The following is a 27,733-nucleotide window of genomic DNA, read 5'->3' on the forward strand; positions in this document are numbered from 1 at the left end:
ACCCAGACTGACCGTGTTTCTGTTAGAACTGTCAGAGTACTGACGTTGCTTTGTTGTGCAAGCAGCAGCTGAGTAGCAGCATTTCAGCCTCTCAACTGACTGACTATATTATATATAATAATTCTATACCCACGATGGATATTATTGACCTGCAGCACAATGCATAGTCAGACGTTTTAGTCTGTAAGATTAAATCAATATACTTCCACAAACAGGGATGTGCCGATAGGTAACACAGATTTCTTCTTCGACAACACACATCGATCACATAACCACTCAGCCTCTCTGTTTGCACTGAAGAGTCTATGTTTAGCTCAGCGCTCATGCTAATCACGCCAATGAGGCGCCAACATGAGTCCCGCCCACTCTCCTTTCAGCTGCACACAAGCACACGAACCAAAGAAAGTACATGACATCATTCCTGGGAGCTGTTTTAATAGAGGCTCAGAGGACTGAACATGAAGCTGCTCATTTCCTCATGAAACACAATTACCATATTAAATATAGAGGGGAAGATCAATATCTGTTGCTCACTGATTACTTCAATTGCTGGGATTACTGCTCACTGAGCACATCTTCTCACTGACTGGATTCCTCCCTGCTTATTGTCCAATGACAGACAACACTGCCCAGAGTGAGTTCATGAGGTTTCATTGTTGGGTCTGGCTCCAGGTCGGTAAGATGTCCACGCAATGAGTGTATCACTCATCTTCCCATCAAAGAGTGGCCGGCCTTTCATCTGAGCTATAGTTCCATCACTTTAACCAGTTCAATGACAAACATTACATTTTCACTAAAGACATTTTGTTATGTCAAAGAGGGAGGCTTACTAGGATTCCTGGTTTATTTAATATTTATGGATAATTGTTGTAGTAACACCTGACCTTTGGCAGATTATATCAGATGTGGTTAACTGATGGCCAAAATGAGCTTTTCTACAAGCAGGAGTCCAGACTCATTTTTTTTGATACAATTGAGGGCTTCAAGCTTTCATCTGAAATAGTAGAGAAAGTAGAGATTCACTCAAAGCATTACAGGTTAAAGCCCCTGCAAAATGACATGACGGCGCTGCTCCACGCATTGATATCGTCTAACCCGGGTACGCAGTGTCCACGGTCAAGCGTCCAGCAAGAACCTCGACCTGCGCAAAGGCACATGGATCAATGCTGCTTGCTGCTTGCAGCTTTGACTTTATCTGGAATTGTCACCTGGCGCTAGGATTATTTTCCTTGACATTAGTCAAACTTTTCCACCATAAATTGATGTCGAAAAATTCATCAGAATGCAGGAAATGCTCAACATTTTCAGAGGGAGGACCAGCAGTCACCCAACTTATGTTTTGTCCGGATCAATGCTGAAACCAAACGTGCAGAAGGAGGAATTTAAATGTTGTTGCACATGTTCCTGTTTGCAGATAGTTGGGTAAAGGTTGTAGAGCACTCTGAGCCCCTTGACATTTGCAGTGTTTAGTTTGTTGCTTCCAATGACAATGCCGTGGCGGGTTCTGGGCAGCGTGACATCACAAAGACACCGCTCTTCTGTGTGGCGCTCTGAGTACATCTTCTCATGGAGCGCTGATGAAGGCAACCTCCGTTTTCAGTCGCTCACAAGCTGTGACATTCACTGCATTCAAACAAGTCCTGCTCAGGCTTTTCATAATGCAGAGCTGTGTACAAGTCCAAGGTCCATCCAGTGTTAAACATATTTGTAAAAATATTTCAAGGAATATGAATCGACCATTGTGGCACCATGTGTGTCCAATGAGCTGGCTTTAGCTGAGTCATGGTGCTATTCCTTAGAGCTGAATGCATGAAGGCGATACGGAGTCTGTGAAGACATTCTGCTGCTACCTCGGTGTTGTTCGTGGTTGCTAAAAGGAAACCGTTTTAAGCAACATAATGCACAATGACAAGCTGACAGCCTGCAGTAAACAAAACCTCCTTATTATGACACATTTCTTTACTTCTGAACGATATTATGTTCTTCTGCCCTCCCCGTCACAGCTCATCCTCCAGGCTGTTCTTCAGTGTGTTGGTCTGTCTAGCTGTTTGTCCTCCATTCTGATCACAGGTTTCCCGGTGAGTTTACTTATTTCCCTCAGCAGTTTCTGTTTGAACCATTCAGAAAACACAAGACTCCAAAAAACAGGGACAACACAAGACTACTTACAGGACGGCAAACAGGGGTAACAGACTGGGGCACGGCAAAAAAAAACAGTCCCACCAGGCACACAGATGCGCTCTGGGGGGCGGGCCGGAGGCTGTGGGGGCTCCGTAGATCGAGAAGGGGGCTGCGTAGAGCGGGATGGGGGCTCTGGGGACTGTGTCCCCTGTGAAGACCAGGACTCTGGACAGGAAGGGGAACCGGGGGACTCTGCAGGGGAACCGGGGGACTCAGATGGTGTCGGCAGGAGCTTGAAGGCGGCAGCCGGGACAGGGAACGGCTGTGAGGCGGCAGCGGGGACTGGAGACGGCTGCGATGTGGCAGCGGGGAAACACAAGACGGCTGCGGGCGGCAGCAGTGACTGGGGACGGCTGCGAGGCGGCAGCGGGGTCACTAGGCTCAGGGTCATTAGACTCAGGAAAACTAGACTTGGGGGTGCCGGGCTCAGGGGAACTGTCAGTTCAGTTCATGATCCATTAGGTCTTTTTTCACCCACATCATACCCTGCAACATCAACCACTTTGGAAGGCTGCAACATTTGATTTTCACAGGATACAGCTCAGGGCGCAGCGGGCGCTACTTAGGTGACAGGGTCGGAACTTTAGTCAGGGTTGCACATTTATGAAATTACACCGCTGAATTGCATGCTGGGTAAAGCTCGCCCACTTATCATGAAGAAGTCTCCTGTGCAACGGAGTTTGACAGGACGACCCAGCACGCAATTCGGCGGTGTAATTTCATAAATGTGAAACCTTGACTGAAGCTCTTACCCCTGACACATAAGTATCTCCACCCGCTTCTCCTTAAGCTAAAGCTGTGAAAATGCATGCTGCATGCTGGAATAGCCAGTTACAGGAAGTTGGGCGGCGAACAGCTGTTTGTCTGGCGGGGATTAAACATTGAAGAGTTCATGAAGTCCAAAAGATGGCTACAAGGACCAGAGTTTCTGCAGAAGGTGGATTCTCAGTGGCTTAAAAACACAGACAAAATGTCACAAAGTTCTCTTTCCTCAGATGATCCTGAAGTAAAAATAGTAAAGTGAAGTAAATAATATATGCATTTGAACAACGGCAACAATTTGCACTGGAATTGGCCCTCCTCGAAAAGGGAAAAGACTGCCGAAAAGACAGCCCCATACTAAAAATGTATCCCATCCCAGATCAAGGTTTCCTGAGAGTGGGGGGAAGGATTAACAAATCAGCTATGCCAGTAAGCTAAGAATCCCTTAATCTTACCCAAAAAATCATCCTTATCCGAGATGATTCTAAGAAACGTACACAACCAAGTTGGTCATTCTGGAAGAAATCAAATGCTCTCAAAACTAGGACAGAAATACTGGATGTCCTCTACAAACTCTTCAGCATGAAAAATCATCAGAAACTGTGTTTTCTGCAGACGAATGCAGTCGAGAGTAGGAGAGCAAAAAATGGCAGATCTTCCACAGGACCGAGTGATGCCAGGAAGTAAAGGACGCAGTGTTCCAGTTAAAACAAGAAGACGTGTTTTACAGAGACATATCAACAAGCTCTGCCTGCTGCTGCAGCTGGACAGTAGCCTGGATATATATTCAGCCATACATTTAGTTTTGATTATAAATCATGTCATATCATTTATTTGTATGATCTAAAGACGTTCCTTTGCCATATGAATGGATCTTATATTCATATTTGAAATAATGCTTTTTTGTGAATTATTTATATTAATCTGATGAGGATGCGCTGGCATAAGAGGAAGAGGCGAGACCAAATCTCAGGTTTTATTTTCTTATGTGGAACGGGACATCGGCACAATCTTTGACCTCACGCTAGAACTCAACTTAGATTTTTGTTTGTTCCATTCAAGTGAAAATAAATCGACAAAATGATGGAAATGGAACCAATGTCTCCAGAGTTATTATTGGACCCTTTGAACGTGTGAGTCCCGTATCGTGGACAGGAACAGGAACCGGCCACCACAACGCGTTCCATCTTAAAACACAAACACACGTCAGCAGCCTGAAGACGGGACCGCAGAGAGGAATAATCTGTTTGTTTCACTGGAATCTACCTGGCAATAACACCGGGTTGTTATTTGGTTTGTTTACAAAATGCTTCTGTAAATGTTGACTGATAAGTGTGCCAACTTTAACTTTCTAAAGACAAGAAAGAAACAACTAAACTCTCTGAGCTGCTGGGGAGTTCAGTAATGAGAGAATTAGAGTGAAAATTAGAACGTATCCAATCTAGTTGCATCATTGTTGCCAATTAGTGATAATGCTCTTTGCATGAGTATTAGCTTGTTTAGCTAGTCAGAGCTACCACTGCGCTGAAGGCAAGTTAAAGCTTCAAGCAACAATAGATGTAGTGCTCATTATGTTCCGTTTCTATCATTAAACATGAAATTAAAAGCTTTTATTCATAGAGCTGTCTCTAGCATTTTCTGTTAATTATGTCCTTCCCTTTCTATTAGCAGGAAAATATTCTAAACAGCAGAGAACAGTGTTTACTGCGTGTCCTTTTTGACACGTAGAAGGTGAAAATAAACCAGATGATTGGTAGTTGTTGTGTAAAAGCAGATTGCGTGAGCCTTGAACATGTCAGTTGACCCCAACATGAACATCAACGTCAATCAAAGCTTCATAAGCTGTTTTCTGTTCAGCATTTTGTTTCAAACAACTAGCTTCCACTTCTTCACAATAGATGTATAGTCCTCATGTTACTAATGAGAAGATGGTTTTCTCTAATTAAACACAAGTTTCATGATTTGAGATGTCTTTGCATTCTTGCCATGAGTCAGGAGAGAAGACTGATAATATCTGTCTAATACCAATGAATGTAACCAGACAGTTAGCTTAGCATGAAGACTAATAGTTATCACACAAGTTAGAACGTTGTACTTTATTTCATTTACTGGAGTAAAGATAACACATGGTGGTTTTAGAGCAGGCAACCTGCAGCGTTCCAAGAAGTCACCGCTGAATCTGAAGCTGCTAAATGCTCCACTATGTCCACACGCTAGCTGCTAACTGGGTCTCTCTGCAGGAAGTGTACTGAGGGTTGATCAAAGGTTGATCAGAACCAAGACTATAAGATGAGAGAAGCTAAGATGCTAACATGCTAAGATGCTCCACAGTGCTAGGGGATCATTGTTTGCAGTTATACTTGAGATGGTCATTACATGAAAACAATGTAATCGGTGGTTTTGCAGAATTGCCAAATATATGTGCAATTTCCTGGCAGGAGCATTATCTTAACAGTGTGTCATATTTAGAAGAAGGGTTCATTGGCAGAAATGGAATATAACATTCAGAACTGTTTTAATCAGTGCATAATCACCTGAAACTAAACATCGCTGTATTGTGTTAACAGTGTTTTATTCTTCTTTGGTCAGTTCTGGACTCTGGAAGAGGAGCCGCTCCCTGGTAAGGATGTAGCTTCATGCAAAGCTGCAGTTAGAGCACGTAGCTTAGCAGCTAGCCAACATCTGAAGTCAGTGTGTGAACAGTTAAGAAGAGCTATGGAATCATGCAGCAGGTTCATGATGCTGCGTTTCCAATCAGGGTTGAATGTGATGTCATAATGTAATGTCATAATGTAGTGTCAATATGTGATGTCATAATGTAATGTCAATATGTGATGTCATAATGTAATGTCATAATGTAATGTCATAATGTAATGTCATAATGTGATGTCATAATGTAATGTCATAATGTGATGTCATAATGTGATGTCATAATGTAATGTCAATATGTGATGTCATAATGTAATGTCAATATGTGATGTCATAATGTAATGTCATAATGTGATGTCATAATGTAATGTCAATATGTGATGTCATAATGTAATGTCATAATGTAATGTCAATATGTGATGTCATAATGTAATGTCAATATGTGATGTCATAATGTAATGTCATAATGTGATGTCATAATGTAATGTCATAATGTAATGTCATAATGTAATGTCATAATGTGATGTCATAATGTAATGTCATAATGTAATGTCAATATGTGATGTCATAATGTAATGTCATAATGTGATGTCATGATGTGATGTCATATCATTAGCTTCCAGAGGCTGCTTCCATTCAATCAGACTCATCGTGACTGAAGATCCATGAAGGAAAGTATTTTACAACAAGATAACATATTCTCTTTGGTGCTGTGGTGATGCTGATGTTATATTCCATATGGATTAAACTGATTTGACATCTGGTCAATGTGGAGGCCATAGCATGTGATGTGTATGAGTGTCACAAGTCAGTTGAACACAGTGTGTGTGTGTGTGTGTGTGTGTCGGCTCATGTCAAAGGGATTAAGATCAGTAATCTGATGCACAGATGGCAAACGGTCCACACACAAACCAGAGGCATAGAATCTGGACAGCAGCATCTGATTTCAAACGTTGATTAGATTGACGACATCATTCATGATGGAAAACCTTCACATAGGTGTCACTTCTCATAGGTCAGGCATCGCTGCATGGGCTCAGCCTCCACTGGGTACGGGATGTACCACTGGAGTCTCTACCCTTTCAACATCTTATGTGTGTCCTACTCTTATCATGTCAGGTTGATGTGCTTTCTCTAGATATTGTTTCATTGCTTCATGTCCAACCACATTCTAATGAGATCTGATCAGAATGTTGATACTCTAATCTGACTTGCCTTTTGTTAGGAAATAGTCATTTTCTGACTTTTTAACAGATGTCTTCTCTTCCGTTTCCTTCTTCGTGGAAGTGTGGGTGGTAGAAAGACACGACTCTGAAGTGGTGCTCCTCATCAAAAATCATTTAGCTGTTTTTATTGAAGTCCCATGAAAGGATAGAATCAAAGACGAGGCAGTGGAGCACAGTGGTCTTTGTAGTAACAACGGAAAGATAAGAATGGAAGTTATAGCTTTGGTTCTAACAGAAGTCAACATATGTTACCAGGTTCTGCCAGGAGGGTTAGGGTCAGGACTCCTGGGGGATGGTGCTGCGCTGCTTCCTGGAGTGGCCTGGCCGTGGTGGAGGGGCCTCTTGCGGTTATTATATATCGACTCGTGGCTTGAGAGGAAAGATCCAGCTTTTCATCCAGCAGCATCATAATTCCTCTGCCCTGCCTCCAGCAGGAGGAACAGCTGATCCATCCCGTCTCCAGGATGTTTCAACATGAAGCTGCAGCACTGTAATCTGCTAAACCCACAACACCAACGTAAAAAATAGCAACACCATCACCAACGTCGGGTATATTTCACCCGATATGATGTACCTGATCAAATATACTGCTCATCAAAACATATGAAAATGCATTGATATTGAGGGCGTGGCCTCGGCGTGGGCCGCGCTGCTAGGTTTGATTCATGCACTCAACCCGTTTTATCCACAGCACCTTAATTTCACCTTGAAGTGCTCCAGAAAGCACCGTGCAGCTTGAGCAGCACAAGATGCCCCAAAGCCCAGACTCTGCACGGCTTCACAGCTGGCAGCAGCTTCACGCTGCAATGGATTCTCTCCTTAACCTGCAGACCGCGTCTAGCCCGGTGCCGTATAGTGGACCCTCAGGGAATGGCCTTTAGACATGGGGGCGTGTCAAAGTTGAGCCTTTTATGCTCAAAGAGTTTGTCTCTGGACACATAATCGGCTGCATGGCGTCGTGAAAGAGATGCTGCAATACACAAGTCCACAATTCTGATTGAACATCCACTCTCTGAGTTTGATGTGTTGGTTACTCCTCTGACACCTGGACCCATTCTCATCACAGCAATGTTCAGATTAATGCAACCCGAGTAATTATCAAAGCATCTGTGTGAACGGTGATCTGGAGAAGGTTCTTTGTTACATTATAGATTTGAGACTCAAAAACCTTTCAAAGTCTTGAGTAAAGGTCAAAAGGTCAAATTGGATTTCAACCAAAACACTGAACGTCAGATCATATTTACAGCATAAACACCGTAATCCACCAGCATGTTAACCAGAACAACAACAAGTTGAGTGTTTCATAGATTCAATTACATTTGGCAGAGTACAAGTCCTGCGCTGCAGAGGACCTGGTTCTGCTGTCTCCTGCTACACAGCTGGACCTGCTACAGTATTCCAGACCAGGTCCTGGCAGTAAACATGACCTTCACATTAGTAACACATACATTACACAACTGTAAAGGTTACAATTATTTCCATTTTACATCAATTTCCATTTTACATCAAAATCCAAAGAAGAACAATCAGATGGTGACTTTGTCTGAGAAGCAGTGACCAACACTCACATCACAGAAAGCCCTGCAGCACCAAGAGCTCCTCCCCAGCTGGTCCTGAGCCCGAGTTCACTTCCTAACCCCACACATGGCCTCCAGCATGCTCCAACAACACGGCTCTGCTTCTTTAATGGACCGCTGTGTCGCCCACTGTGAGCTGCATGGAGGTGGAAGAGGAAGTGATGCATCAGTCTGTGCTATAACACAGTAACACAGCCTGCATGTGTTGTATTTGACCAATGACATGCGGTGTGTGTAAACAACCTTCCAGCAAACCTATCCACACTGCGCTTCATATTCCAGCAAACACGTCTCTTCAGTTATTCCTCTTCATTTCTCGTCCTCTCGCAGGCTCCTCCCTAATTTATTTACCAAGTCATGGTCTCGCTCTCTAATCTCTTCACCGTCTCCTATTTCCTTGCTCAGCTTCTCCTTCTCTCTCCTTTGTTTATCTTGAGTAAAGAAAGCCTCTTGAGCCTGTTGAGGGTTCACACCGTCATCGCCTCTTGAGTTATACCTCTTGAGTTATACCTCTTGAGTTATACATCTTGAGTTATTCCTCTTGAGTTATACCTCTTGAGTTATACCTCTTGAGTTATACATCTTGAGTTATACATCTTGAGTTATACCTCTTGAGTTATACCTCTTGAGTTATTCCTCAAGAGTTATTCCTCTTGAGTTATTCCTCTTGAGTTATACCTCTTGAGTTATACCTCTTGAGTTATACATCTTGAGTTATACCTCTTGAGTTATACCTCTTGAGTTATTCCTCAAGAGTTATACCTCTTGAGTTATACCTCTTGAGTTATTCCTCAAGAGTTATTCCTCTTGAGTTATTCCTCTTGAGTTATACGTCTTGAGTTATTCCTCTTGAGTTATACCTCAAGAGTTATACCTCTTGAGTTATTCCTCAAGAGTTATTCCTCTTGAGTTATACGTCTTGAGTTATTCCTCTTGAGTTATACCTCAAGAGTTATTCCTCTTGAGTTATTCCTCTTGAGTTATTCCTCTTGAGTTATACCTCAAGAGTTATTCCTCTTGAGTTATTCCTCTTGAGATATACGTCTTGAGTTATTCCTCTTGAGTTATACCTCTTGAGTTATACCTCTTGAGTTATTCCTCAAGAGTTATTCCTCTTGAGTTATACGTCTTGAGTTATTCCTCTTGAGTTATTCCTCTTGAGTTATACCTCAAGAGTTATTCCTTTTGAGTTATTCCTCTTGAGTTATACGTCTTGAGTTATTCCTCTTGAGTTATTTCTCTTGAGTTATTCCTCTTGAGTTATACCTCAAGAGTTATTCCTCTTGAGTTATTCCTCTTGAGTTATTCCTCTTGAGTTGTACCTCAAGAGTTATTCCTCTTGAGTTATACCTCTTGAGTTATACCTCAAGAGTTATTCCTCTTGAGTTATTCCTCTTGAGTTATTCCTCTTGCGTTATTCCTCTTGCGTTATTCCTCTTGAGTTATACTTCTTGAGTTATTCCTCTTGAGTTATACTTCTTGAGTTATACTTCTTGAGTTATTCCTCAAGAGTTATTCCTCTTGAGTTATTCCTCTTGAGTTATTCCTCTTGAGTTATACCTCAAGAGTTATTCCTCAAGAGTTATTCCTCTTGAGTTACACCTCAAGAGTTATTCCCCTTGAGTTATTCCTCTTGAGTTATACCTCTTGAGTTATAGCTCTTGAGTTATTCCTCTTGAGTTATACCTCAATAGTCATTCCTCTTGAGTTATTCCTCTTGAGTTATACCTCAAGAGTTATTCCTCTTGAGTTATTCCTCTTGGGTTATAGCTCTTGAGTTATTCCTCTTGAGTTATTCCTCTTGAGTTGTACCTCAAGAGTTATTCCTCTTGAGTTATACCTCAAGAGTTATTCCTCTTGAGTTATTCCTCTTGGGTTATAGCTCTTGAGTTATTCCTCTTGAGTTATTCCTCTTGAGTTGTACCTCAAGAGTTATTCCTCTTGAGTTATACCTCTTGAGTTATACCTCAAGAGTTATTCCTCTTAAGTTATTCCTCTTGAGTTATTCCTCTTGAGTTATTCCTCTTGCGTTATTCCTCTTGAGTTATACTTCTAGAGTTATTCCTCTTGAGTTATACTTCTAGAGTTATTCCTCTTGAGTTATTCCTCTTGAGTTATTCCTCTTGAGTTATTCCTTTTGAGTTATTCCTCTTGAGTTATACCTCAAGAGTTATTCCTCAAGAGTTATTCCTCTTGAGTTACACCTCAAGAGTTATTCCTCTTGAGTTATTCCTCTTGAGTTATTCCTCTTGAGTTATACCTCTTGAGTTATAGCTCTTGAGTTATTCCTCTTGAGTTATACCTCAATAGTTATTCCTCTTGAGTTATTCCTCTTGAGTTATACCTCAATAGTTATTCCTCTTGAGTTATTCCTCTTGGGTTATAGCTCTTGAGTTATTCCTCTTGAGTTATTCCTCTTGAGTTATTCCTCTTGAGTTATTCCTCTTGAGTTATACCTCTTGAGTTTTACCTCAAGAGTTATTCCTCTTGAGTTATACCTCAAGAGTTATTCCTCTTGAGTTATACCTCAAGAGTTGTTACTCTTGAGTTATTCCTCTTGAGTTATTCCTCTTGGGTTATAGCTCTTGAGTTATTCCTCTTGAGTTATTCCTCTTGAGTTATTCCTCTTGAGTTATACCTCTTGAGTTATACCTCAAGAGTTATTCCTCTTGAGTTATTCCTCTTGAGTTTTACCTCAAGAGTTATTCCTCTTGAGTTATACCTCAAGAGTTATTCCTCTTGAGTTATACCTCAAGAGTTGTTACTCTTGAGTTATTCCTCTTGAGTTATTGCTCTTGAGTTATACCTCAATAGTTATACCTTTTGAGTTATAACTCTTGAGTTATACCTCAAGATTTATTCCTCTTGAGTTATACCTCTTGAGTTATAGCTCTTGAGTTATTCCTCTTGAGTTATTCCTCTTGAGTTATACCTCAATAGTCATTCCTCTTGAGTTATTCCTCTTGAGTTATACCTCAAGAGTTATTCCTCTTGAGTTATTCCTCTTGGGTTATAGCTCTTGAGTTATTCCTCTTGAGTTATTCCTCTTGAGTTGTACCTCAAGAGTTATTCCTCTTGAGTTATACCTCTTGAGTTATACCTCTTGAGTTATTCCTCTTAAGTTATTCCTCTTGAGTTATTCCTCTTGAGTTATTCCTCTTGCGTTATTCCTCTTGAGTTATACTTCTAGAGTTATTCCTCTTGAGTTATACTTCTTGAGTTATTCCTCTTGAGTTATTCCTCTTGAGTTATTCCTCTTGAGTTATTCCTTTTGAGTTATTCCTCTTGAGTTATACCTCAAGAGTTATTCCTCAAGAGTTATTCCTCTTGAGTTACACCTCAAGAGTTATTCCTCTTGAGTTATTCCTCTTGAGTTATTCCTCTTGAGTTATACCTCTTGAGTTATAGCTCTTGAGTTATTCCTCTTGAGTTATACCTCAATAGTTATTCCTCTTGAGTTATTCCTCTTGAGTTATACCTCAATAGTTATTCCTCTTGAGTTATTCCTCTTGGGTTATAGCTCTTGAGTTATTCCTCTTGAGTTATTCCTCTTGAGTTATTCCTCTTGAGTTATTCCTCTTGAGTTATACCTCTTGAGTTTTACCTCAAGAGTTATTCCTCTTGAGTTATACCTCAAGAGTTATTCCTCTTGAGTTATACCTCAAGAGTTGTTACTCTTGAGTTATTCCTCTTGAGTTATTCCTCTTGGGTTATAGCTCTTGAGTTATTCCTCTTGAGTTATTCCTCTTGAGTTATTCCTCTTGAGTTATTCCTCTTGAGTTATACCTCTTGAGTTATACCTCAAGAGTTATTCCTCTTGAGTTATTCCTCTTGAGTTTTACCTCAAGAGTTATTCCTCTTGAGTTATACCTCAAGAGTTATTCCTCTTGAGTTATACCTCAAGAGTTATTCCTCTTGAGTTATACCTCAAGAGTTGTTACTCTTGAGTTATTCCTCTTGAGTTATTGCTCTTGAGTTATACCTCAATAGTTATACCTTTTGAGTTATAACTCTTGAGTTATACCTCAAGATTTATTCCTCTTGAGTTATACCTCTTGAGTTATAGCTCTTGAGTTATTCCTCTTGAGTTATTCCTCTTGAGTTATACCTCAAGAGTTATTCCTCTTGAGTTATTCCTCTTGAGTTATACCTCAAGAGTTGTTACTCTTGAGTTATTCCTCTTGAGTTATTGCTCTTGAGTTATACCTCAATAGTTATACCTTTTGAGTTATAGCTCTTGAGTTATTGCTCTTGAGTTATACCTCAATAGTTATACCTTTTGAGTTATAGCTCTTGAGTTATTCCTCTTGAGTTATACCTCTTGAGTTATTCCTCTTGAGTTATTCCTCTTGAGTTATACCTCTTGAGTTATTCCTCTTGAGTTGATGGAAGCTGACACCTTGACAGCAATGTGCTGGACATGATCTCATAGGGAACCCGGCCAACAGCTTCCATTTGTTTTGTTTCCATAAACAGTTGCCACCAGTGGCGGTGCGTCAATAGAGGGCGCTAGGGCGCCGCCCCTCTTAAAATTTTGCGATGGAAAAAAAAAATGAAAAAAAAATAATAATATATATTGTCAAAAAACATTACATACCAAATAATTTAAATAAGAAATATACCGTGTTGACGCGCTACATGTGTGTGGGAGACCGTAAGCCCCTGTCAACAACCACTTAAGTTAAATGTGACCAAATATAATATATCGCGTTCATCATCACTGAGGAAAGCCCCGCCCCTCTCGGGGCGCCGGACAATGTGAGTCTATGGAAGCGAGCAAACGTTTCAGGGGCGTTACGGCGAGGACAGCTTCTCATTGGCGGATGAAACGAGAATCCTCGGGCGCACAAAAGCCCTAGCCAATGACATCGTTTCTTATTGCAACGTGGTTGGACTATTCGTCGAATCAGAGACCTTTATCATTCCCTCACAGCCCATACAGCTCCCACGTAGCTACGAGCAACACTAGCAGAGGCTTTGACTATGTCAGTATGGCGACTGAACACTCTGTGGCATCTCTACGCGAAACACCTTTCAACCGACGGTCAGATGTTGACAAGAAGAGGCTGAAAGAGTTGGGACCCGAACGTCCGGATTTAAAACTTCAGCAGCAAAGCGCTGACCGCGGGAGCTTCTCCTCAAGCTATATGCTAACCGGAGCTGGTTAGCTGGATGCTCAGTGAGTAATGCGTTTTTTTGTTTCCCCTGTCTGTTGTTCCAAGGTCCTGGGACTGAAACACTCTGGACTACAACGGGGATGAGGGATCTAAAGCACTTCACCGAGAAGTGTAAGAAGCACGAATCTTGCCGCAGCTATCTGGCTAACAGCATGAAGCTAAGCCTGTTTGGAATAATGGACTGTGTGAAGTTCTGTGGTGCATTTGAGTTGCCCTGCGTGGTCCTGATGAGAGCGAGAGCTCTGATAACCCAGGGATACTCCGTGGCTTGGTGGACGTCGTTGCCTCACTGGACAGTGCACTGAAAGAGCATCTCCAGAGCGCGACTGTGTTTAAGGGAACATCCAAAACAGTCCAGAATGAGCTCAAAGCAGCGATTTTCTATCGATCCAAGCAGATGAGACCATGGACATTAGCACACAAACCCTGCTTGTGCTTGGCTACATCAATGGTGCTAATGTGGAGGAAAGATTCTTTGATTCATCCCTCTGCAGTCAGCTACAGCAGAGACCATTGCCGTGGCATTAAAAGAACGCCTTGCTGCCATCCTCCAGGTGAGCAGAACAGTAAACTCATCTGCCGGGCATATGACGGTGCCAGTGCAATGAGGGGTGCCACTTCAGGTGTTATTGAGTGCTCTTTAAACCGCGCCGCCCAACTGCGCCCCCCCTCCAAAAAAATGTCACCAGCCGCCACTGGTTGCCACCCCGCTGTGTGTGATTCATAGTGAGCATCACGACAGCACAACTCAAATCAATGAGCTATAAAAAGAGAAAGACTCGTATTTCCAGCAGGAGATCATGTTTCCTGCACAAAGGAAATGTGTGCCTCAGCAGGACTTCCTGTAGCTCCTCATCTCAGAGATAAGCACTCAGACTCATGGGATTATGGAATATGTGAATGGAATTGCAATTTAAAATCAATTAATGACAGTTAATCCTAGAAGAAAGCCTCCAAGCAAAATGAATACATCACTCAGTCTGCAGCAGTTCTTCATATTGAGCTTGAAGAAACCATTAATATAGAATAATAGTATAACGGGAGGAACACCTGAGTCCCATGAATCACTTGAAAGCCTGTAATCTTTTCATGAATAAAAAACTACACTCATCTCACTTAACAGAACATCTGACTGGCATTAAACATGTTGTTTAAGAAGAACATTTCATTTAAACGTTTTTATAATTAGTTTCTTATTGGAGGCAGAGAGGAGAGCGCTCCTCTGGACCCTCTGTGGCTTGGACCAAGGATGTTGAGACTGTAGAGGGTCCTCAGGGAAGTGGTATTGTAACACCTGATTATCTCTGAGCCCAACCATTAACAAGAAAGATGATTCTCCAGAGACAGATTTACACTTCCTTCAATTCCTCCTCCCTCTTCTTCCTTTTCTCCTCTCTCTAATTCCCATATCTCTCTCTCTCTCTCTCTCTCACACACACACACCCTTCCTCCTCTCTCTCTACTTCTCCTCAGTGCTTTTCAACATGTTTTCTGGTGGCATTTTTCCATCACTGAAATAATTGCACAATCTGCACTGCCATTTCCTCAGAGGAGCGAGGTGGATGGAAACACACCGGTCACATGCACCAGGGAGAGGACCTCAGGCTGCTTGTGTTCATGTGTCCATGTGTTCATGTGTCCATGTGTCTATGTGTCTATGTGTCCATGTGTCCATGTGTCCATGTGTCCATGTGTTCATGTGTCTATGTGTTCATGTGTTCATGTGTCCATGTGTCCATGTGTCCATGTGTTCATGTGTCCATGTGTCCATGTGTGCATGTGTCCATGTGTTCATGTGTCCATGTGTGCATGTGTTCACGTGTTCACGTGTTCATGTGTCCATGTGTTCATGTGTCCATGTGTTCATGTGTCTATGTGTTCATGTGTAAAAGTGTTCATGTGTAAAAGTGTTCATGTGTAAAAGTGTTCATGTGTCCATGTGTTCATGTGTCCATGTGTTCATGTGTCCATGTGTGCATGTGTCCATGTGTGCATGTGTGCATGTGTCCATGTGCCCATGTGTTCATGTGTTCATGTGTCCATGTGTTCATGTGTTCATGTGTTCATGTGTCCATGTGTGCATGTGTTCACGTGTTCATGTGTAAAAGTGTTCATGTGTCCATGTGTTCATGTGTCCATGTGTTCATGTGTCCATGTGTGCATGTGTCCATGTGTTCATGTGTCCATGTGTCTATGTGTCCATGTGTTCATGTGTCCATGTGTTCATGTGTAAAAGTGTTCATGTGTAAAAGTGTTCATGTGTAAAAGTGTTCATGTGTCCATGTGTTCATGTGTCCATGTGTGCATGTGTCCATGTGTTCATGTGTCCATGTGTCTATGTGTCCATGTGTAAAAGTGTTCATGTGTTCATGTGTCCATGCTGGTGTCATGTGTTCATGTGTCCCTGCTGGTGTCATGTGTCCATGTGTTCATGTGTCTATGCTGGTGTCATGTGTTCATGTGTTCATGTGTTCATGTGTCCCTGCTGGTGTCATGTGTCCATGTGTTCATGTGTCCATGCTGGTGTCATGTGTTCATGTGTTCATGTGTCCATGCTGGTGTCATGTGTCCATGTGTTCATGTGTTCATGCTGGTGTCATGTGTTCATGTGTTCATGTGTCCCTGCTGGTGTCATGTGTCCCTGTGTTCATGTGTCCATGCTGGTGTCATGTGTTCATGTGTTCATGTGTCCATGCTGGTGTCATGTGTCCATGTGTTCATGTGTCCATGCTGGTGTCATGTGTTCATGTGTTCATGTGTCCATGCTGGTGTCATGTGTCCATGTGTTCATGCGTCCATGCTGGTGTCATGTGTTCATGTGTTCATGTGTTCATGTGTCCATGCTGGTGTCATGTGTCCATGTGTTCATGTGTCCATGCTGGTGTCATGTGTTCATGTGTTCATGTGTCCATGTGTTCATGTGTCCGTGCTGGTGTCATGTGTTCATGTGTTCATGTGTTCATGTGTCCATGCTGGTGTCATGTGTCCATGTGTTCATGTGTTCATGTGTCCCTGCTGGTGTCATGTGTCCATGTGTTCATGTGTCCATGCTGATGTCATGTGTTCATGTGTTCATGTGTTCATGTGTCCATGCTGGTGTCATGTGTTCATGTGTCCCTGCTGGTGTCATGTGTTCATGTGTTCATGTGTCCATGCTGGTGTCATGTGTCCATGTGTTCATGTGTCCATGTGTTCATGTGTCCATGTGTTCATGTGTCCCTGCTGGTGTCATGTGTTCATGTGTTCATGTGTCCATGTGTTCATGTGTCCCTGCTGGTGTCATGTGTTCATGTGTTCATGTGTCCATGCTGGTGTCATGTGTCCATGTGTTCATGTGTTCATGCTGGTGTCATGTGTTCATGTGTTCATGTGTCCCTGCTGGTGTCATGTGTTCATGTGTTCATGTGTTCATGTGTCCCTGCTGGTGTCATGTGTTCATGTGTTCATGTGTTCATGTGTTCATGTGAGACACTACGATGGTAAACAGCTCCTCAGCTCATTCTTCTCGTTCAGTGTGCCGCTCAGACGAGCCTCGTACCTCAGAGAGCTCCATCGAACCCTTCAGGTGACTGACAGCAGAGAGCCCTGTTGCTGCGGCAACAATGACTACACAGCACAGTCAGACTGTACTGTGTAGTCATTGTTGCTGCGGCAACAATAACTACACAGCACAGTCAGACTGTACTGTGCAGAGCTTCTCTACACTTCAGACCACTGACTGTGGGAAGAAAGGTTGGAAGCGTTTCTACTGCGCACTCGGTGTGTTCCTTGGAAGGACCTCCATGCTGTTTAGAAATCATAAAACATAATATCATAACAAGATGTAAAACAGTCTGACTCGTGTTAATTAGGGGAAATGTAAAATAAGTAATAAGTTAGCCCCATCTGGTCCTGTTCAGCCGGCTCAAACACCAGTATCCTCTAGAGCAGGGGTCACTGACAGGCGGGCCGGGGTCAGGGTCAGGGTCTGTTTAATAACCAGATAAAGTGGTTTAGTAATCAGATAAAGTAGTTTAATAACCAGATAAAGTGGTTTAATAATCAGATAAAGTAGTTTAATAATCAGATAAAGTAGTTTAATAACCAGATAAAGTGGTTTAATAATCAGATAAAGTGGTTTAATAATCAGATAAAGTAGTTTAATAATCAGATAAAGTAGTTTAACCCTTGTGTTGTCTTGGGGTCAAAATGACCCGTGTACGAGTGTATATGTATGTGTGTTGATGGCTCATTTTGACCCCAAGACAACACAAGGGCTAATAATCAGATAAAGTAGTTTAATAATCAGATAAAGTAGTTTAATAATCAGATAAAGTGGTTTAATAATCAGATAAAGTAGTTTAATAATCAGATAAAGTAGAACTTTATTTGAAGTCACATTTTTCAAAATCTTTTTGTTTTGAATCCAGCCTTTATTTGACTTGAAATCAGAGAAGATAATGTATTTATTATTAGAGCATGTATTATTGATAATTAATCCAGTTTAATTGGACATCTTTCTGACGGAGAGCATTACAAAATCTGAGGTGAAATCAATAATTCATGCTCTCAAATTGAAAGACCAAGCTTCTGAATAAAGATGGAAAGAAAGCTCAACATTGCGGCAGAATTAATTTAGGGATAACATTGAGTGGATGTTTCATCTTTAGCATGACAAATATATTTTAAAAACATTTCCCCGTACGATCAGATGTGAACCGCCGCACTTATTTCAGTCTAATAAGCACAGGATATGAAACACTGTTATCTTCATGCAGAAATGAATCATGAAGTATTCAACAGCATTTGGGGTTTCACTTGTCATGCTGATATATTGAAAAAATAGATATAAAATAGTTCATAGAATAAAACATTTTAATAAAATGTTGAAAAAGGAGTGCCAGCAGCTGGACTGACAGGATCAACATGTTCTGATAAGAGCCCTAAATAAAAAATGTTAATCTGATGAGCATCATTCATCAAATCCTCAGGCCCAAGCCACGAGAAAGTTGTACTATAATGTGCATATATATATATATATATATATATGTGTATGTATGTATATATATAAATATGTATCCATCACATTATGAGTTATACAAAGTCTTTTGCATCATTTTACATTATTAAACAGGTTTAGATGGTTCTTGTTTTAAATTAGTCTCACCTACAGGCATTTTTCTCATAAATAGATATGCACATTTTTGCAAAAATCTTACGATCAATTAATGTTAGTATTAACAAATCCTGATTGATGTGAATATGCCCTTTCTTATTAAAATAGTAAATTGTCTGTACTTGTATAAATCTTCTCTAGTCTTCTGACTACACTCAAAGCTCGTTAACTCTACATGTCATCATTCACCCATTCACACACTGATGGGAGGAGCTACCATGAAGGTACCAGTGGGGCCGGGGATCAAACCGCCGATATTTTGATTGAAGGACGACCTGCTCTCCACTGAGCCACAGTTTCTCCCCCAACAATGACAGTGAGGGTAATTGTGTCTATCTGTTCTGCATGCATTGCACTAAAGGGAAGCTGTGCCCTTGGATGTGATAACACAGCTACAACAGAGGGGACAGAGTCAATATATCTGTTGTAAACCGTTTATCCAGATAATCAAAACCACTTTATTTTCATTAAACCTGAAAGTGAGCACACGTACGGGTTTGTTGGAGATGAGCCAGTCCTGTGCAGAATGGATCCCCGGTGACCGGCGGTTAGCTTTGTGTCTGACTCTGGCGTCCTGCACGTGGTCAACGATGACCTCACCAGAGCGAGGCGGCTGCAGTTTCTCTCCACCGAATGCATGGCCCAGTGCATGATGGGAAACGCCTGGCTGTCGCCAGATCAGAGAGCTGATTGGCCGTAATCGTAGAATCCTGTATAAAATCCTATTTTTCTGTGTAGTTGTATTACTTAATGCATATCCTGTGTAATTGATAATAAGAAAGTATCCTGTATTAATCTGCTTGGGACACCAAGTGGTTTCAGGACGGCCACCATGAGCTACAGCAGCCACGAATAATAATGATAATAATAAAGCTTATGTGTATTGCACATATCAAAACGAGGAGCAACGTCTTTCACAGGCAGACATCAGCATAAAGGATAGCATACAATGCTGATACACGCACATTTCTACATAAATACATATTTACACATGTGAACAAATTTGAACTTGATTGAGGTGAATATGTATGACAAGTAATGAAGTATTTATTATTCATAGGAAACCTTACTTGTATAATGCCGGCATATACTCTAGACATCAACATTCCCGTCCGGTCTCACAGCGGCTGAGGGACCAGCTTCCAGAGCCTCAGGGCACATCAGCTGGCATCTGTACAGTGAGCCTCTGAGAGCAGCAGCAGACGAAGTGCTACACATCCAGGAAGCAGTGCTGCGTGTGGCCGGAGGCTGTCTAGCTGGAGGGTAACGCTGTATTACGACTGCTGTCTGCAGGACTCCAGTCGGCCCAGAGAGCCAACAGGAGAGATTCCTGGAACCTGAGGAAACGGTGAGTCAGACAAACAGCTGTGACCACCGGTGCATCCCACGTTCCTGCATCGTGTCTGGACAGCAGCGTGTTTCACGCTCAATGGCTGAAGGAGGAGAAACGGACTTCTGACAACATCACTTCCAGTCCAGCAGCTACGCTGACGGCGTCGCAGACGGGTTGCAAACTGTATTGCTGGGAATGCTGGGAATGCCTTTTATTTGTGACTGAGCGTCTTGCTGTTTGGAGCCGCGGTGGAGTCACTAACCTGACTTGCCTTAGCAAAGCTGCAACGCGACACCAAAGACCGGCGGGACACTTGCAAGCTCTTGAACACGTTTGGAGAGACCCGAGTGGATCTTCAGATCAACAAACAAGTTCACAGGGAACGGAGCTCCACAACGAAAACGTTAAGGAGAACAGGGCAATACTGAAAAGACTGATAGACTGTCATCTTTTTGGGGAAACAGGAGCTCTCCTTCAGGGGACACGACGACAAATAAGGGGAACTATGCAGTGGCGGGCCGTGCATTTTCTACCTGCGCCTTCAGCTGAAAAACCTAATCATCTCATTATGACGCCACAGCTACCGGTTATTATTTGTTTTGTGTAAACACATGAAGCTCTAGCGTCAGTTCAGACAGGAAGACCACCGTCAGAAGAGTCATAGACTATCAGCTGTCTATGACTCTATCAGCTGATACAGCTGGGCGCGGCGCCACCCCCCCGTTTGTCAACAGCTCAGAGTCACGCCCTCCTCCTCATGGCAGTCTCCTTTTAAATATGCTGCATCTAGCGTCCTACATCTAGCGACCCTCCACCTCCACAGCACCATCCGCCTTCTCAGATCCAGCACCCCATCTGCACCCCCATCACCTCCAGCAGAACCTCCAGCAGCACCAGTGTCTGACTCCTCGGGGGATGTACAGATTGCTGCCTCAGGGCAAACACTGTCAGGCCAGGCCGTGCCCCTGCCTGCACTGTGTGTGGGAGGGGCGTGGTCTCCTGATTACGAACTCACCTCACCTGCTCAAGCAACCGAGCTGCCTTCAATCCATCAATCACCCTGCACGCCCGGTTCTTCATCCACTCGTCGCCAGATCGTTGTCCGACTAACCCGGTCGAGACGGCGCCTGGCCAAGTTGCAGAGTGATTGTGTTTGTCTCGCCTCTGACCTTGTCTTTTTGTTCACAGTCTCCTGTCCTCCCGGTTCACCGCCTGCTGTTCCCCGCCCGGATTCACCCCACCTGGATTTTCCCATCACTGCACCTCCATACCTGTTCTCCTGACAATAAACACGTTCTCCCTTCCACTCTCTGGTCCGTGTTTGGGTCCTCCACCATACACCGCAACAGAACTATCTGGCCTGAATGGACCCAGCAGACCCAGAGTCCCTCCGTCAGACCCTCGCCTCACAGGGTACTCTCGTTGGTCAGCACGACCGACTCCTCAAGGACCTCATGGAGTCGCTTAGCTCCCTTGCTACTGACGTGCGTCAGATGGGACAGCTGCTCAACCGGGTTTCCACGCAGCTCCCTTCACCGCCTGCTCCGGAGGATGCTGCGGCGCCCCCACCTCCTCAGCACCCTACCAGCCCCCCGTCAGCCCTCGGGAGCCACACGTTCCTACGCCGGAGCGCTACGCTGGGGACCTGGGAACTTGCAAGTTTTTTTTAATGCAGTGCTCCCTAGTATTTGATTTACAACCTTCTAGCTATGTCACAGAGAGGGCCAGGGTTGCCTTTGTTACGGGGTTGCTAACTGGACGAGCACTAGCCTCGGCTACAAGTTTGTGGGAGGCTCAGTCATTAGCTAATTCCTCATACCAGGACTTTGCTGATGAGATACGTAGGGTTTTTTGACCCTCCCCTTAGTGGTAGAGACATCTCCTCACGCCTGCTTTCCCTACATCAGGGCTCCCGTAGCGTAGCAGATTATTCCGTGGAGTTTCGAACAATAGCATATGGTTCAGGGTGGAGCGATGTATCCCTACAGGGGGTCTTCCTCAGAGGCCTTAATAGCCCTGTAAGAGAGGAACTGATAGTGAGGGAGGACTCTGAGAGTGTCGAGGTCCTCGTTGCTGTCAGACTGGAGGGTCGCCTTAAGGAGTTTAGGAAGGAGAGACCTAGTCGCCCTCTTAGTGTACCACCCCCTTTCAGTGCTTTCTCCCCCACCTCGGGAAGGACCAGCCTTAGCCCTGTTTCAAGTCCCCAGACCTCTCCTGGCTTCCCACAACTCAGCAGAGGAACCCATGCTACTGGGCAGAACGTGCAGTAAAGTGTGTCGTAGCGTGTGAGACGTAAAAACCTGTCCTGCTCCTCTCTGCCACTGACAGATACAAGAGAACAGACGTACCAGCAGTCAGTTCATAACATCTCTTCCATTGCTTGTTCTGACAAGTTCACAACGCCAAAGAAGAAAAAAAACGGCACGAAAAATGAACCTCGTGTTTTTTTACTCGCCGACAAATTCACATAACGCTATGTATACATATATTCTACCATGCATCTCCAGGTATGAGCTACCAGAATATTAAAATACCAATTCAATGACATCACAAAACTACAACATGTGAAGCGCGTTGGACTTGCTCCATGTAACCATGTCACCTGGAAGTCCTCCTGACATTACATGTGATACATTCAATGAATGTGTTTATTCAGAGAGTTCACTGCCTCTCGGGATCATATTTGAATAAGAATCAAGAATATGAAAGTGGACTCGTTGCTGAAGCCTCAGCCTCTCCTGGCACTCTTCCTTTTGCCTTGCAGTGGTGAGAGTGCAGCGAGGAAGAGGAGGGAGGTCACTCTTGATTTCTGTAACCTTTTCCTCTGGGGAGAATCCAGCTGCTCTGAATGTCATCCTGCATCTGGACTTATTCTCCTCCCATGCTCTTTCTCTAGATTGCATTATCCTTAAGAGTGATGTCACAGAGCCACCAATGGAGTTATTACCGTGAACACATGTCCCTGTGCACCTGAGAGACAGTCAGGGATGGTTTTCTTCATCTATCGGCAGGCAGTGACGTCCACATAGACCTCACACCACTGTCATGCATCTCTGATGACACACCAGACATACACACACCGTCTCCTGTTCTTCAGTAGACTCAACATGGATCAGCTTGCATTGACTGATAGAAGGACGACTACTAATAAGACTTAGCAGCATAGAAACCAACACTGGAGAACACAAGAGTAGATGCAAGGAGACAAAGCCTATGAAGAAGCTTAATTGCCCCACGGATAAATTTTTTTGTCTTAGAAATAATAATTATCTTGCTGTTGATTGTTTGTTTCTCACATCTAAAAAGCCCTGCAGTGTGGAAAGGAATGGCTGTGAACAAATGTGTTAAAATATTCACTGTTTCATGAATCTTTCCTCCAGGACATGACATCACCTCCACCAGGAAGAGTGTGTGTGTGTGTGTGTGTGTGTGTGTGTGCACCTCTGTGTCTGTCCATGGCTAGTCTCTCTTTCTGCTGCAGCAAACTGCTCAAGGACCTTTCATGTTTGCATTGACTCCCATTTTTAAGTGTGTCAATGTGTGTTAAACTCCCCCTGACTGCCTGCTGACTCCATCGTTACTGACGAGGACACGTATCTGACGGCTCTGTCATCATCGGCGGCCTCACCACCGATGATGACAGAGTACAGAGAACTGAAGCAGGTCTTTATAGGATGGTGCCAGCAGAACCGCCTCCAGATCAACTGACTGGACATTGAGGTTGTGAAGCCTTATAAGTACCTGAGTGTTCCCTTGAACAATACACTGGACTGACCACACACTTTGTAAAAGGGACAGAGCAGACTCTTTCTGCTGAGGAGCTCCTGAAGACCTTCTTTGACTCTGTGGTGGCATCAGCCATCTTCTGTGGAGTCTCGGTTGGGCAGCTAATAAGAACTTAGTTCTGGGTTCAGTAATAAAAACCGTAAGAATGCACAATAACAATATTATACATACAGACAGAAGTCTGGAGCAGCAGCATCATGACAGGAGACTGGACCGTTACTGCAGCCTCCTGTCATGATGCTGCTGCTCCAGGCTTCTGTCTGTATGTATCATACTGTTACTGTGCATTCTTACGGTTTTTATTACTGTTTATTCATATTATGTATTAGTTTTACTATGTCTCTTGTGTGCACTGTACCTGTCTGCTGCTGTAATCCTGCAAATGTCCCCAATAAAGGATAATCTAATTCACCGTTTGGTTTCAACAGTTAAAACACTTGAACACTGGCATATTATCAATAATAAATAAATAGATCACAGAAATAAGAGAACAGAGATATCTGTGTTGTAACTCTATTACATAAAACTAGATTGTATTCCTGACACACACACACACACACACACACACACACACACACACACACACACACACACACACACACACACACACACTCTCTAACCTGATACACAGACAGGGCTCAGCTTCCTTGTACTTAAGGAGATGAGGGAGGGAGTACTGCTCTGGATCCAACCTGTAGCTCCCCAACAGAAGTGCAGACCGGCCCACGTTGTGCAGTGGGCCGGTCTGCAGCTGGGCCATAGTGATGCCATGAGAATAACAGTTTCTCTGTCCACTGTTCAGGTAATGCATGAAGCTATACAACAGCTACACAGCACACTGTACCAGCGGTCTCCGGTATGATTGACTAGCGTAACATCCGGTATAGATTCCAGCGCAGCGGGCGGTAAAAAGGTTCTTCGGTTGGGCAGCTAATAAGAACTGAGTTCTGGGTTCTTTACCCTGTTGGTGGGGTTCTGGTTGAACGACTGCAAAGGAGCCGGCCCTGAACCGCTGACGTTGTGGATCTGTGCTGCAGCGGCTTGGAGCCCAAGACACAAAAACGTTGATCTCATCTTAAGTCTGTAAGACGACATTTGTTATAGCGCTTTCAAAATGAAAAGGTAGGGCGGAGGCCAGAGTTTCTAAAAACAGAACGATCCAAAAAATCAATCAGCCTCATTTTTCAAATCTCACGTAAAGAAGTTCACGATTGGCTGATAATGGAAATTCCCCAGGATCAACTTCTTGAGTCTTTTCCGTGAGGAACTCCTCCCCCGTCCCGTTCCTGACCCTTACTCCCCGGTAGCCTCCGCTGCAGCCGCCCGACCTAATGCTGCTATTCAAACCTGCAGCCTGGTCGTTTTCTATCAGTGACGAAGCAAACACATGAGCTGATGATGTAATCCGGCTCTGAGCCCAGTGGAGGAGAGGAAGGCAGCTTCATCCACTCAGCTGTAAGCCGGAGCAGATTCTATCAGCGCCGTCAGCCGGCCATCCTCCATGATGAGAGTGTTGCATCATCCAACCTCTCAGCACAGAGAGGGCTGCACTCTGAACACTTCCGAAGTGCTCATTAAAACAGATGCTGGTGTAAATCGGCACATACAGGTGTGTGAATAAAGTTTCCATCTCACTCTTCACCAGAGTGAGAAAGCCTCTTGACCTGCAGTGGAAACAGAGAGCTGACATGTGACCTAACAGCAGTCTTTCTTCACATTGGATGTCCTGATGGGTTAAATATGCATGACCCTGCTGCTGTCTGTTTGATGTGTGAAATGTCCTCATGTCAGGACTGCTCAGGCCTTCTGAGCATCAGCACCTCTTTACTCAGGATCAGTCTGAAGTCTCATCTTTTCAAACTGGATTCACCTTCTGTATTTACAGCAAGTGTTCAGACACTGAACATTGATGCAAAGGTAAAAATGGCACAACAAAAGTTCAAGGTTTTGTTCAAAGTCTTTTCTGTATTAAGTTGAAACAAAATCTCCATGCACTGTAAGGGAAAGAATACATCCACAAAATGAGTTATGATCTGGTGTCTTAAAGAGCTCTTTCAATTTCTGAATTCAGGTTGGATTTGAAGAGTTGGCCAGAGAGGATGATGATGATGATGATGATGATGATGATGATGATAGCCTTAGTGGCTACATGTGTGTTATGCATGTAGCTTCCAGCTGTTAGCATTAGTAGCTACATGTGTGCTATGCATGTAGCTTCCAGCTGTTAGCCTTAGTGGCTACATGTGTGCTATGCATGTAGCTTCCAGCTGTTAGCCTTAGTGGCTACATGTGTGCTATGCATGTAGCTTCCAGCTGTTAGCCTTAGTGGCTACAGAGGTCTGGTAGGCTTGCTTCCTTATATCTCTGCATTCCCACATTCTTTAATTTAAAACATAGTCGTAGTCTTCAGCTCCAGCTGACTGACTGAAGTGACTACAAGTGTTTGAATTCACACATCTCCCTCTGAAGCCACAAAAGGCTTTACACAGTTATTAATATATTTAGTAGTACTCCCAATCACCTGTTAATATGACATTCCTGCAGTCAAAGTCAAAATATGAGGACATTGTGATTATGAATGCCATTTGAGCTGATTTCATTTTCTTACACTACAGTGAAGCACATGACATCTGACATGAACATATATGGTCATCATGAACAACAATCCAGTGGGAATGTTAGCTAACCAATGAATGACATGTTTTTATTACAGAGCTAATATTATTATTAGGTAATATGATCATTTTCGTACCCTTTTTCAATTAAAAACTGTACAAATGTCACTGTAATTGCATTTTATATAATGCACAAAATGTTGTTTTTGACCTAAATGTTGCTGTATCTCGTGCTCGTTGGGCTAAGCCCCGTACGTAACACCAGGAATCCAGCAGCAGGTTCCTTTATCAGAGCCCTGTGCTCGTATGAAGGAGCACCTAATGGTTGAGAAGGGATATGTAATAATACTGGGAAGTAGATTTCCGTTGCAAAAGATGATCCACTAAGCGTCACATGACAGATCCCGTATTCCTCTGTTTGGACTCTTCTTTGGTAAAAGTGGTTCACAGCCCGGCGCTCTTCCTGGGGCTCAACAGAGCTGGTTGTTGCCGTTTGTGGATTATGAATAACATTACAATATCTGAATCATCAGGATGGACGCAGTGTTTCCGTTGTGCATCGAGAGCCACACTTCACTCCAACAGGCTCCCAATGTCCACAATGAAGTGAACCATGGGAATATTCATGCTGAGGCTCACAGGCGCTTTAAACTGTGACTCTCATCACTCTGGGGACCAACAGTTATATATTATAACATTGCAAAATATATTTGTGTAAAAAAAAAGTGGAAACATGTTTTTTATAAAGCAATGGATATTTAGAATTGTGTCCGTTAATATTCATTTGATTATTTAAAAAGTTGTCAATTCACTATGTTGAAGACCAACTAAGTGATTAATTGACTAATGTGTTCAGTATCAGCAATGTGTCTGTCTTTTGCTTTTGTTGTCTGTCTTATGCATATTTAAGTTTATGTTTGTTATTTTGTAAAATGTTAAATATTATTATTATTATTATCCCTGCAGACTCCCTCCTGCTCTGGAGGATGGAGCAGCTCATCTCAAACTTTCCCAGAAGACCCCGCGGTGCTGACCTTTGATGTGCCGCTGCACGACGCTCTCCAGCCGGTCCAGCCTCTGCAGGATCCTCAGCGTGTCCCCGTCCCGGTCCTCCTGCAGCCCGGTCCCGGTCCCGGTCTCCGCGGGTCTGGGGGTCCTCCTGGTGACGTAGTTGCTGACCCAGCCGGCGTACAGGAGGCACAGCACGTTGGTCACGCCGCTCAGGATCACGCACGTCGACACCAAAGTTTTGGTTCTCCTCGTGCACAGCAT

General features: G+C 43.3%; 1 protein-coding gene across 1 annotated transcript in view; it reads right to left on the reverse strand.

Annotated features, from left to right (window-relative positions):
• The window catches only part of LOC306741973 (polypeptide N-acetylgalactosaminyltransferase 18-like), a gene marked incomplete at both ends in the record, with an annotated part of 74,253 nt that extends 46,520 nt beyond the window's left edge, over window positions 1-27,733 (reverse strand). The window contains one exon of the mRNA XM_079224313.1: window positions 27,496-27,733. Coding sequence (XP_079080439.1) covers window positions 27,496-27,733 — 238 coding nt within the window. The remainder of the gene's footprint in view (window positions 1-27,495) is intronic.

Source organism: Taurulus bubalis (genome assembly GCF_910589615.1).
Source record: "Taurulus bubalis genome assembly, chromosome: 9".
In the NCBI taxonomy this organism is placed as follows: Eukaryota; Metazoa; Chordata; class Actinopteri; order Perciformes; family Cottidae; genus Taurulus; species Taurulus bubalis.